Source organism: Primulina huaijiensis, chromosome 4, assembly GCF_012295235.1.
Source record: "Primulina huaijiensis isolate GDHJ02 chromosome 4, ASM1229523v2, whole genome shotgun sequence".
Lineage (NCBI taxonomy): Eukaryota > Viridiplantae > Streptophyta > Magnoliopsida > Lamiales > Gesneriaceae > Primulina > Primulina huaijiensis.
This window is the reverse complement of record NC_133309.1, coordinates 21,607,975-21,621,625: the sequence shown is the minus strand read 5'-3', so window position 1 is coordinate 21,621,625 and position 13,651 is coordinate 21,607,975. Positions and strand designations below refer to the sequence as shown.

Below are 13,651 nucleotides of genomic sequence, written 5' to 3'. Positions count from 1 at the left end.
AAAGTAAATATACTAGAAAGAGTTTGACAAAAACTTGTGTGAGACGGTCTCACGGGTCGTATTTTGTGAGAAGAATCTCTTATTTGGGTCATCCATGAAAAAGTATTACTTTTTATGCTAAGATTATTACTTTTTATTATGAATATCGGTAAGGTTGACCCTTCTTACAGATAAAGATTTGTGAGACCGTCTCACAAGAGACCTACTCATAGAGATTAGGAAAAGAAATGAAGCTGATATTCAAGATAATTTCGTACATATGTGTGTTCATAAATGAAAAATCGCATTTTTGGTCAAGTAGATTTTGGTAATCTAAGTCAAATTTAGTCAAATTTTAGTATTAGTATATTATTTTTTAAAAAAAAAATTTTCCCAATGTCACCATAATATAAGACTGATGTGACATAATCTACGCAATACTGATTTGTAGCGTCACATCAACACTTTCGTTGAAAAATAAAAAATGAAAATATACGTGATTAAGACAGAAAGTTGATAATATAGAAGATCAAAATCACACAGAAACAAAGTTACGAAACACATTTTTCTCACAAAAACTTTGTCAACATAAACCCACAAGGATTTTTAGCTTTTCATGTAAATTTTCAAAATTGTCAATTTTTGGGGGACAAAACAAGATAAGGCCAATTTGACTCCATTTCGTTGGATCGATCTATAATGCATTTGAAGTCATATTTACAAATTATAAAAATATCTTCACAATTGTTAGCGACAATACACACACTGATTGCGCATAGAGATGGTATTAGCAGATGAATGTCTACGGAAAACCCACAAGAAATCGCACAAATGACCCACCAAGAATCACATTTTCTGACCATTTTCATGCATATTTGTCTGAGATGTAAGTAAATTTTGTGCACTAAATGTATGGGATTTTGAGCACAGATGATATTTTTACGTATAGTCTGGTTTTTATGTTTCAGAATTTGGCTGCACCCAACATTTTTCCTTGTTCCGTCACCTCAAAAACTACCCCCTTTCGCCTTACCTTAGCCAACTGCATGGCCGTTTTGATATGTATATGTCTGCTAGTAGCATCGAACGAACCCTGTTTCTGATACTGTTTTACGAATCTTTATACGTAAGATAGATGCTCATATTTACAACAACAAAATAATATTTTTTATCTTTTCACGGGTGACTTAAATAAAATCTTCGTCTCAAAAAATTTTCATAAGAGTTTTTGTGTTAGTTAAACTGACACCTTAAATTTTGGCGTTCCAAGTCGTCGAAATAATTAGATTTTATACATAAATTTACTATACATGTATAAATGCATGTGTATGTGGGCATTATCAAGTGTCAAGTACCACTAGTATACATACGAAGATCACCAAGAAGTATTTCAAGTGTAGAAACTCGGTGCACAAGACTGATCACTCGCGTCTTAGCTCATTTTTTCGATTAGAATTCGAATCCGAGCTCTCGCGAGTTACCACGACAAACTCGACGGTTTATACTCATACACCACTCGTATTATTTCTCAACTTCAGCTATGAATTTCGATTCTTTTTCACCCTTCTCAAGTGTTCAACCATGGCCTCCTGACTAAAAGTATAGGTATACGTATATTTTGTAGGGACCCTATGTCTACTCGTATTAAATGACGCCTTTATGCACCACCCAATCCCTCCCCCAACTTGAGATTTTTGCCCATTTTTTTCTCTCACAGGATTGAAACTTGGTACGTGGTTGAGTTTTGGTCCCCTACTAGACATTGATTGAGTCAAAACATAGGTTGGGTTCTTGGAGTTTAGGAAGACTTTGTGGACATCGATTGGGACATTTCATTATGTGATGATTGTATCATGTTATACTTTTGCAATACATTGTATATTTTTGTGTATATTATGCGTTCGTGTCTTGGTTTGTATATGTTCCTTGTTGACGAGGAAGAGGTTATGATCGGTCTAGGCTTTTCGGTACCGAGCGTAAATGGGATAAATATTTCATAGTACATTTTGGTGATATAACTTACATGTTTTTCATTTCTTGTCATTAGACATGCTTAACCGGCCGGATCGACTCAATACCGGATCCAGTTAGAATTTGAACAAAAATGAAAACAACCGTTAGAATTTTTTAAAAAAACTCGGAACCTGTTGGAACCGGGCCGAAACCGGTCCATCCACTACCAGTTTGGGTAGTAGATCGGATTGGTTTCAAGGTTGTTAAGATAAAATTTATATCTAAGTTTTGATGGTTATAAACTAAATCGATCTACCTTAAGCTTTTATATTAATACAGATCATTAAACTAAACTAAATAAGACTACAAGCATGCTAATCAACCTACGCTGTTACTAGCTTTATTGAACAAAAAAATCGAGCTGTCCAATTATTTTGATATGATAGAGTTTCTTGATCAGCATGACTTGAATCAAGCTGTTTGAACAGAAGATATCAACTCGAAGATCATTCTATCAACATTCTCTGAAGCCAAACATGATATCTCTGAGTATGTTATAAAGTTGTCAGCAAGGACAAAAAGCAGAAAATATGTTGGTTACCTTTTTAAGCTAGTGTCCAAGAAATTTGAATTGGTCGGTGATATATTCGGCAACATGACAAGGACACGTGGCAATAATATCTGCATAATCTTCGGCTACCCAGTACATCTATGAGTACCATATACATATATTAACGTTGAGGACCAACACCTATAAATAAGGAACACATCGAGACTGAATATCTCTCTCGTAACTACTATTGTTTTTTCAATCTTCATCACACAACTCTTAAAATATTCATATGTAAGCTGTTCTTGCTTACGTACTAAATTTTCTTCATATCGATTAAGGATGAATATTGTATACTTTATATATTTACTTATCTTTTATAGACGAGTGTTGTTGTATTGTGAGAGTAATTTGTAACTGTCAGAAGCAAGTTTCTGAAAAGATCAAGTTGAAGTAAAGAGTGTTGGTCCCACGTGCGGAATTTGAGATAATAAACCCGAAAATAAAGAATAAACTGGACACCGAGATTTACGTGGAAAACCCTTAAAAATTATTAGGGTAAAAACCACGGGCAAGATGAAAAGAATTTCCACTATAATATTTTGTGGTGTACAACTCACTCACTGTGTTTCCAAAGAGATCACACACTCTCTTAATACAGGAGAACAAACACTTCACAAATATTATAGAATGCTATAAGATGAGAGAAAACTCGAAGAAGGGATGATTTCATAATGAAGGGGGGAGCTCTATTTATAGAGCCCCTTGACCGTGTGAAGACGCGTATAAAACGCGTCTTCTGAAATTTCCACGAAATTTCTGTGCATCCCACGTTTTCTTTCCCCTCAAATTATTTGCCCACTTGGCCGACATTTCTCCCACTTAGAGATTTGATTGAGAATCAAACACATCTCCACACATCCTTTCAATCTTGCCATTCCCTGCTTACGTTTCCGCTAGACCACTTGAGAATCTACATCACTCAAACTTATCACTGTTCACTGGCTTGGTCAGAAAATCAGCTATGTTATCTTTTGTATAGATCTTCTGCATATCCACACTTCCTTCTTCTACTACTTCCCGCACAAAATGAAATTGGACTCCAATGTGTTTTGTCCTGGAATGAAAAGCTGGATTCCTTGCAATGTGCAAGGCACTCTGACTGCCACAAAACAAAGGAACATTCTTTTGTTTGTGCCTGATCTCCTCCAATAACCTTTTAATTCATATTGCCTCCTTGCAAGCTTGAGTAGCTGCCATATATTCTGCCTCCGTTGTAGATAACGTCACAACTGTCTGCAGTTTTGAAACCCAGCTTACTGCTCCCCCTGCAAGTGTAAACACATAACCAGTAGTAGATTTTCTCTTATCAGGATCACCTGCATAATCCGAATCGACATAGCTCCTGAGTGTAAAATCAGATCCTCCATAACATAATGCAGCATTCGAGGTACCCTTAATGTATCTAAGGATCCTCTTAACAGTGCTTCAATGCTCTCGTCCAGGATTCACCATATACCGACTAACTGCTCCCACTGCTTGAGCAATGTCTGGTCATGTACAGTTCATGGCGAACATCAAACTTCCCACTGCTGATGCATATGATACTCGAGACATCTCCATCCTCTCTACTTCACTGCTAGGACACATCTCAGAGGATAACTTGAAGTTAACAGGAAGAAGGGTCGAAATTGGCTTACTATCTTGCATGTTGAAGCGTTGCAAGATTTTCTTCAAATAATTTTTCTGGGAAAGCCAAATCTTACTGTTACTTCTGTCTCGGTGAACTTGCATCCCTAGAATATTGTTTGCTGGTCCCAAGTCCTTCATATCAAATTCGCTAGCCAACTGTGCCTTCAATCCTTGGACATGATCTTTGTTGGGGCCTGCTAGCAACATGTCGTCCACATACAACAACAAAATAATATAATCATCACGAGACCTCCTGAAATATGTACAAGGGTCTGCACTCAGTCTGTTGTATCCAAGGCTCATGATATAGAAATCAAATCTCTTGTACCAACACCTCGGCGCCTGTTTGAAACCGTACAGAGATTTATTCAACCTGCAAACCAAGTTCTCTTTGCCTTTTTCCGCAAAACTTTCTGGCTGGTGCATATAAATTTCTTCTTCAAGATCTCCATGAAGAAACGTCGTTTTCACATCTAGCTGTTATAGATGTAGGTCAAACACTGCACACAATGCCAGCACCACTCTGACTATTGTAAGCCGAACCACAGGAGAAAATATCTCATTGAAGTCAATGCCTTCTTTCTGATCATACCCTTTTACCACCAATCTAGCACGATACCACTCCACTTGGTTATTGCCATCACGTTTGATCTTATAGACCCATCTGTTTCCAATGGCTTTCCTTCCTCGTGGTAGTGTAACAAGATCTCAAGTTTTATTCTTGTCTAATGCCTCCAACTCTTCTTGCATTGCTATCATCCACAAGGATACATCCGAGCTTTGAGTAGCTTCGTGGAAACTCGATGGCTCATCATCCTCTGATAATAGACAATATGCAATATTGCTTTCAGTGACATAATCTGAAAGCCAACCTGGTGGTCTTCTGTCTCGAGTTGACTGCCTCACATTTTAAACTTCAGACTCAACATGTTCTTGTTCTTCGTGCTCTGGTACTGCTTCACAATAATTTTGACTTTCATGCGTCCTATTTTCCATCTGAAATATAGTAGTTTCTGAATTCATTGTGCATTTGTCTCCCTTTATTTTATCTTCCTCGAAGATAACATCCCTGCTGATGAAAAGCTTGTGAACAGTAGGATCCCACAAGCGAAACCCTTTTACTCCATCAGCATAACCCAAGAAGATACATTTTCTGGATTTCGAATCCAACTTCGATCTTTCTTGCTCATTGTACAGAACGTACACAGGACTTTCAAATGTATGCAAATGAGAATAATCTGTTGGCTTCTCAGTCCACATCTCCATCGGAGTCTTCAGATCAATCGCCACTGAAGGAGAACGATTGATAATATAACAAGCGGTTTTGACTGCTTCTGCCCAAAATGACTTTTCTAGACCTGCAGTCCTCAACATAGCTCTTGTTCTGTCTAACAAGGTCCTGTTCATCCGCTCTGCCACTCCATTCTGTTGAGGTGTGTAAGCCGTTGTGAACTGTCTTTTGATGCTCTCATGTTGACAATATGCATCAAATTCGTCACTGGTATATTCTCCTCCATTGTCAGTCATCAGACACTTGATTTTCTTCTCAGAATCAAGTTCAACCCGTGCTTTGAAATCTTTGAAGATCTGGAAAACATCTGATTTCTTCTTGATTGGATACACCCAACATCTCCTAGAGAAATCATCAATAAACGAGACAAAGTATCTCGCTCCTCCTAGGGATACAACCGGTGCTTGCCAAACATCCGAATGAATCAGCTCCAATATGCTTTTACTCCTGGCAGTAGAAGTGCCAAACTTTAATCTGTGTTGTTTACTGGTAACACAATGCTCACAAAAGGGTAATGACACTTTTGTAAGTCCCGACAGCAGCTTCCGTTCTGAGAGAATTTTCAACCCTCGTTCTGACATATGACCGAGCTTTCTATGCCATAACACGGTTAATTCTTCTCCTGAACTATTTGATGCAACAGCTAGTTCCACCTCTTTGTGTGTTTCTCCCAAAAGTACATACAGATTTGCAGCAACCTTTTCCGCTTTCATAACCACAAGCGTGCCTTTCACAATTTTCATGATCCCGTCCTCGATCCGAGTTTTGCACCCGATGTCATCCAATTGCCCCAATGACAAAAGATTCTTTGTCAGTCCTTTCACATGTCGTACCTCCGGTATGGTGCGAATGGTGCCATCAAACATTTTAATTTTGATAGTACCGACCCCAGCGATTTCCAAGGCATTATCATTTCCCATGAATACAGATCCTCCTGAGACTGGTCATAATGATCAAACCGTTCTCTCCGAGACGTCATGTGCCACGTCGCTCCTGAATCCATAATCCATGTGTCACAAAATTTGTGTCTGCCTTCTGCAACAGTTGCTGCTTCGCTGAATAAAATTTCACCACTGCCTGAAGTACTGGCCACATTTCCTTGAAAGCTCTTCTCGATACTCGTACACTCTTTCTTGAAGTGCCCTTTACCGCCACATTTAAAGCAGTAAATATTTTTCTTCTTACTTGTTGACTTTGATCTACCTCGTCTTTGGCTCCCACTGGAGTCACGGTCCATGAATCTTCCTCTTATCATTGGTAAAGCCTCTGCCTTCTTCGAGGTTACCAACCTATCTTCTTTATTCTTGCGCCGGCTTTCTTCTCCGAGAACCGCAGTTAAGACATCGTCGAATCTTAGAAAGCCCATAAGAATATTGTTGGTAATGTTGATGATAAGTTGATCATATGAATCTGGTAGACATTGAAGTAGAAGCTCTGCACGTTCATTTTCCCCTATTTTATGTCCCATGGAAGTGAGTTGGGCAAATAAAGTATTTAGTGTGTTAATATGGTCGGTCATCGATGAGGATTCTGCCATCCGAAGAGTATAAAGCCTTCTCTTTTGGAAAATCATGTTGTGTAGGGACTTGACCTCGTACATCTTTGTCAGAGTATCCCAAATAACTTTGGCTGTTTTTATCTCAGAGATACTTGACAATACTTCATCTGCTATAGCCAAGTGTAAATTGGCAACAACCTTGTCATTCATCTTATTCCATTTTCCATCATCCATAATCTCCACCGGTCTATCTCCAATAGCCGTCAAGCAATTCTCCTTTCTTAAAACTGCTTGTATCTTTATTTTCCACAGCATAAAATTGCTTCCATTGAACTTTGCTGTCTCGTACCTGCCCGCCATTATGTCTACAACAATTTTAGTAGACTGGACAAAATAATCCCGCCTTAAATAAAAATCTCAAAAATCTTTTCTGATGTGGAAGATCAGTCTAGGCTGCAACCACAGAGCATACTCAGAATTTCAAGAAATTTTAAACCAAGGCTCTGATACCACTTGTTCGTCCAACGTGCGGAATTTGAGATAATAAACCCGAAAGTAAAGAATAAACTGGACACCGAGATTTACGTGGAAAACCCCTAAAAATTATTAGGGTAAAAACCACGGGCAAGATGAAAAAAATTTCCACTATAATATTTTGTGGTGTACAACTCACTCACTGTGTTGCCAAATAGATCACACACTCTCTTAATACAGGAGAACAAACACTTCACAAATATTATAGAATGCTATAAGATGAGAGAAAACTCGAAGAAGGGATGATTTCAGAATGAAGGGTGGAGCTCTATTTATAGAGCCCCTTGACCGTGTGAAGACGCGTATAAAACTCGTCTTCTGAAATTTCCACGAAATTTCTGCGCATCCCACGTTTTCTTTCCTCTCAAATTATTTGCCCACTTGGCCGACAAAGAGTGCTAGGAAATTCAGCTCATTAGGGTTGTTGAATCAAGCTAAAGTGATTTTGTACAAAAATTTATAACGATCAAATATTCTAATAAATCCTTCTGAAAACAGAATAAAGAAATACGTCATAGAAGTTTAGCTTTCGAACTATCATAAACAAACTCTCGCACTCTCTACTTAGAGCTCCTATCAATCCTTGTTGTAATATCAATATAGGACAGATCTTGATCCTCTGTAGCCTGAAATCGTACTTCCTCGTGAATTTATCAAATATCGATTATATGAGTTTTCCAAATACTTCTTTTGTCAACCGCTAATACCCACTTCGACCCGAGTTAAAAAAATGGTCGAACCCACTTGATTATTTATTATTAGCAGTAATAAAATAAAATAAAATTGACATATGAATTCGGATAAATATTCATATAATTAAATTATCATTATTAATGAATTCATTATTACAATTATTGCAATGTACTATATAGTATGGTCGAACCCACTTGATTTATTCTTTAAAAATATTTTTAGTTTATTGATTAATTAATTAAAATTTTTTTTAATTACTTAACGCTTACACGATATATATCATTATAGCCAAAAAAAAAAAAAAAATTTCATACTAGCTCGTTCGAACACGTTTGGATGGAATGCTTAATTTGATTCATTCTTATTAAAGACCACTAATACAATTTTGCTCAATTTATTTGAGTAATTTTTTTAAAAAATATTACAAAGTATTTTATCAAGAAAAAGAATCAATTCGAGTTGTTGATTATCGAAATTATTTAAAATTATACTTTTAAAGTAATTTTTCAAATGAAATACCTTTACCTCATCTTCAAAATCTTGATGAGGCTTAACTACGTCATTTTTTCCAAAGCATGATCATGTTAAGGTTTATGATAATATATATAAATCTTAAGAATTTGAAAAAAAAAATAGGGAATTTATTTAAAGACAAGATAAATAAAAAACATCACTTCTTTTTCTCGTGCTAATAAAATTGTATATATTAATTTGTGGCCATTATCAACGAAGAGTTAATTTAAAGGCTTAAAGCCAAGCCATCATCATTAATATAATGATAGTGACACACATTTCCTTTTACATCTCAATTCTTTTTATCCATAGAGTAGTCTCTTATGATACGGTCTCTCGAATTTTTATCTGTGAAACGGGTCAATCATACCGATTTCGAAAAGTTTATTACAATTATTTTTGGTTTTTTTTCCATATCCATGTTTATCTACCATATTTCAAGTTTATTTGCTCATCATACATAAATTTTATATTTATACACATTTATCATTTATGTATCAAGTGTGTAGCTTTCAGAAGTTCCACCTCTATAAAAATTACCCTCACCAGACTACGAAACTAATGAAATATTGTTCGAGTTGATAGAGTAGGTGTATATTTGATCAATGTTCATAAGTTCGCTTCCTCTTACCAATTATCAATACTTTCTCGAATGAGCTTGTCACGCAGGGATATCTCGGCATGACTTACCTGACTGGCGTGGTTTGCAAGTTATTTTGTTAACCCGAACGTTTACCTAGTGCACACAAAAAGATAACAGCTATGTCTTTTCATCTCATAAAAATAAAAAAAGAAAAAAATATTAAAAACATAAAATAAAAATATCTTTACATAAATATGAACCGGATAAATATACTCAAGGCCAACACTTCGTTTATTATTATACGAGAGAATAAATGATGCAAAATACGAGGATAATTATTTCTATTATTACATAATCTAGCCAAGCGATAGCACGGAACAAGAATATAAAAACAATCACAAATGTCTCGTTCTTGGCACCAATTGGAAGCTCTGTGAGTGTAAATATTCGCCAAAGAACAGGACGTTGATTCTATAAATAAGTGGCTAGCGGCGTACGATGAAAGAGAGGCACTAGCGAAATTGTTGTGGCAATGATGAGGGAGAGGGACAAAGTGGGCGCAGCATAAGCACGTGGGCGTCGCCTTTCTCTCATTGCCTGCACGCTGCGACGGTGGGCTTAGCAGCCTCCTGAGCTAAAAAAACAATACTGCAAAAGGGGAAAAATCCCAGTTGAGAAATGATTGGAAGTAACTTGTGAGCATCAAAAGGGGGAAAAACATTAAAATCTTCAGGTTGGTGTCGTTTTTTTTTTCTCTCGTATCTTACCTAAATTCGGTGACATGTTGCTGTTTAAGTGTTTTTTTTTTTTTGAAAAAATATTATGTAATAGCTATGAAGGAGGATTCTTTTTGCATGTCCATTTCGATTTTGGTGGAGAATTTGACTTATGTAAAAGGGTTATCACAACAGTGCTTTAATTTTCTTGAAAATGCAATTTTCTTGGAGTGTTCCTTAATTCTTGAAATTTGTTCTTCTTCAACTTCAAGTTTCCTCTGAGGTTGTTGGGATTATTTTGTTTTCCGTTTACTTTTCCAAGAATTTAAATTACACCAATCTCCGACAAAAAGATCTTGTTTGCAGCTGGAGGTGACATTTTCTGTGTTATTGCTAGTGTAGAACAGTGAAGTTTTCAGTTTGTTTTTGTTTGATTCTGAAATGGTGCTGACTTTTTTTTCTGGTAAATTCTACAGTTTAGTGTCAAAATAGAAGGTTCAGAAGATGAAGTTTATGAAGCTTGGATCTCGCCCCGACACTTTCTATGCCACAGAGTCTGTAAGGTAATTTCGAATTTCAATTTTTTCTTCTTCTTTCATCTGTTTTGTTTTATATTGGATTCTTTCAGTTTCTAACAAGAATTTTTGTACATAGTTATTTGGGTTAATTTGTTTGATGACAAATGGTTGGAATCTATGTGTTTCTTGATTCAGGTCTGTATCATCTGAGGTTTCAAGTGATCTTATCATCCAAGTCAAGGGAAGCAGATACTTACTCCATAAGGTAAATTCAAATTCCAACACAATTTTTTTTTATGTTTTCAACTGATTAAAATATGATTATTGGATGCAAGAAATTTGATACTTTTGAGGTTTTCATTGCACAGTTTCCGCTTTTGTCGAAGAGTCTGAGGTTGCAGAGCTTGTGCTTAGAAAGCCCTGAAGCTTCCCAGATCCAGATAGTCCAAATCCCTGATTTCCCAGCAGGACTGGAGGCATTTGAAGTCTGTGCAAAGTTCTGCTATGGCATAACAATCACTCTCAGTGCTTATAACCTTGTATCAGTCCGATGTGCGGCCGAGTATCTTCAAATGACAGAAGATGTTGAAAAGGGTAATTTGATATGCAAGATTGAAGTGTTCTTCAATTCTTGTATCCTCCATGGTTGGAGGGACTCAATTGTAACTTTGCAAACTACCAAAGCCTCCCCTTTGTTATCAGAGGATCTTGGGATTACTGTTAGATGTATTGAATCCATTGCCTCTAAAGTTTTAACCAATCCCACAAAGGTGAACTTATCACACAGTTATTCAAGAAAGGAGAGGGACAATCTGTCGTGTAATGGATCCGAGTGTCGTATGAATAAGGCTGTGGGTAGTAGTACTAAAGGATGGTGGGGGGAAGACGTGGCGGAATTGGGGATTGATCTTTATTGGAGAACAATGATTGTCGTTAAAGCTGGTGGGAAGGTTCCTTCGAATCTTATTGGTGATGCGTTGCGAATTTATGCATCACGATGGCTACCTGATTTGCCCAAATTCACTGATATGGAAAAGGATGCCAAATCAGATCGTGGGTTGGATTCGAATGGAGAGAAAAGTTTGAAATCTAGGCTGCTCTTAGAATCAGTAGTTAGCTTACTACCAGCTGAGAAAGGTGCTGCGTCTTGCAGCTTTTTGTTGAAATTATTAAAGGCTTGTAATATTTTGAAAGCTTCTTCCACTACAAAAATGGAACTTGTAAGAAAGGTTGGTATTCAGTTGGATGAAGCAACACTTGGTGATTTGTTAATACCTAGTTTATCATCCAAAAATGGCCTGGCATATGATGTGGATATAGTTTTGAACATATTAGAACAGTTCACGTTAAAAGGGCAGAGTCCCCCAATAAGCCCTCCGAGAATCAAGAAAAAGTTTGAAAGGCGGAGGTCTCGATCTGCTGAAAACCTCGATTTCGAGTTTCAAGAAAGTCGGCGATCATCTTCTGCCTCACACAGCTCAAAACTTAAGGTGGGAAAGCTTGTGGATAAGTATCTCCAAGAAATCGCCCGTGAAAAGAATTTGCCTTTGTCGAAGTTCATTGCCATTGCGGAAGCTATTCCAGAATTCTCCAGGCTTACACATGATGAATTGTACAAAGCCATTGACATTTATTTAAAGGTAAATTATAGAAAATATATTTAATTTTGTAAAGAAAGAACTCTTACTAATGGATTTTTCAACTAATTGTATAGGTACATCCTGAACTCAATAAGAGCGAACGGAAGAGCTTATGTCGTATATTGGACTGCAAAAAGTTATCACTGGAAGCTGGTATGCATGCTGCACAAAATGAAATGCTCCCGTTAAGAGTTGTAGTGCAAGTTCTCTTCTTCGAGCAAGCTCGAACAGCGCAGAATGGTGGCCAAATGGCTGAGTTGCCGAGCGAAATCAAGGCCTTATTAGCAGCACACAAGAACCCTCTAAAGCACGCTTCTTCTTTTAGCACCAACATGCCAGCAGAAGATCAGTTGAGTGTATCAGGCCATAAATCGCCATACTCGAATGTTTCTACTCAGAAAATGAAACCGGTAGAAGAGAACAACTCAGATCCAAAGTTCCCAGATGGAGTCGAAAAATCTACAAAACTCAACTCCTTAAGCATGGTTCCTGATAGGCCGAAAAGAATGTTCAGCAAGTTGTGGTCAATCAGCAGAAGGGCAAGTGAAAAGAACTGAGAAATCTTGTTAAGTTTTTCTTGTTTGTGTTTGGTTCTTTATCTGCCGAAGTAAATTATACTCTGCCTTTATTGAGCTATTTTTCCATATCCTAATTCATGAAGTGTAATCACTAGGAAAATCAATTTCCTTGTGAATTATTGGTGTAGTCTGTGCTAATAATGATAAGGATACATGTTCTTTTACAAGAGGAAAATTATATCGTAGCATCCTCGATATTTGAGGTTTGAGCTGTTAATAATGGGCCTTTGACAACTCCTGAAACTATTTCATATCCTTAATCACAAAAGAAATTCAGATAGCACAATCAAGAAAAGCAAAAACACAACTCTGGATCCTTGTATCGTAGTTGTTCCATATTAGTCGAGTCGGAACTACCCTCGATCTATAGAAGCTCGGAAAGTCGATGCAGCAGACATCGGAACTAGCTAGCATGAATGGTGGATCAGTCAGCTGAAAGCCAACCAGGATAGTTCATTTTATCTTCACAATTATATGATTGAAGAACTTGAACAAAAACTCTAATCTGAGCCAAATCAAATAAAAAATGATTCATCAAGTGTCAGATAGGATTCACATATATTTGTAACAAATTTGATCAGGTTCAAACATGAAAAATGCTAATAATCTATTAGTTCATTGAAGTAAAGAATATTTAAATTTTATATTCAATTTCTTGAAATGTGAACCATAATATCTAAAACTTTAATTGTCATTATCTCAACCACAAGCAATGTGGACTCCCAAATTATAACATAATCATTATTTCATACTTGCAGTAGCAAAAGCGTATATAATTTTTGATTTTGCAAAAGATAATAAAATATGAATTCAAGATATATGTCATGGTTTTGCTAAACCAACATTTCCATTTTCTCAATTTACATCCTATTTGGAGTCCTGAAATCCTATATCTAAAAATTACAATAAACAG

At 36.7% G+C, this 13,651-nt stretch overlaps 1 protein-coding gene across 3 annotated transcripts; it reads left to right on the top strand.

Annotated features, from left to right (window-relative positions):
* The first annotated feature begins 9,620 nt into the window (after positions 1 to 9,620).
* Positions 9,621 to 12,907, top strand: LOC140975401 (BTB/POZ domain-containing protein At1g67900-like). Of its 3 annotated transcripts, none has more exons than XM_073439091.1 (5): positions 9,621 to 10,019; positions 10,479 to 10,565; positions 10,716 to 10,785; positions 10,889 to 12,160; positions 12,235 to 12,907. In XM_073439091.1, the coding sequence occupies exons 2-5, from the start codon at positions 10,507 to 10,509 to the stop codon at positions 12,715 to 12,717; spliced, it is 1,884 nt and encodes a 627-aa protein (XP_073295192.1). In that variant the 5' UTR covers positions 9,621 to 10,019; positions 10,479 to 10,506; the 3' UTR covers positions 12,718 to 12,907. The 3 variants fall into 3 exon arrangements, with proteins under 3 accessions (XP_073295192.1, XP_073295193.1, XP_073295195.1); XM_073439092.1 differs by having other exon boundaries at positions 9,621 to 10,023; positions 10,484 to 10,565; XM_073439094.1 differs by lacking the exon at positions 9,621 to 10,019 and adding an exon at positions 10,343 to 10,374.
* Positions 12,908 to 13,651: the final 744 nt, after the last annotated feature.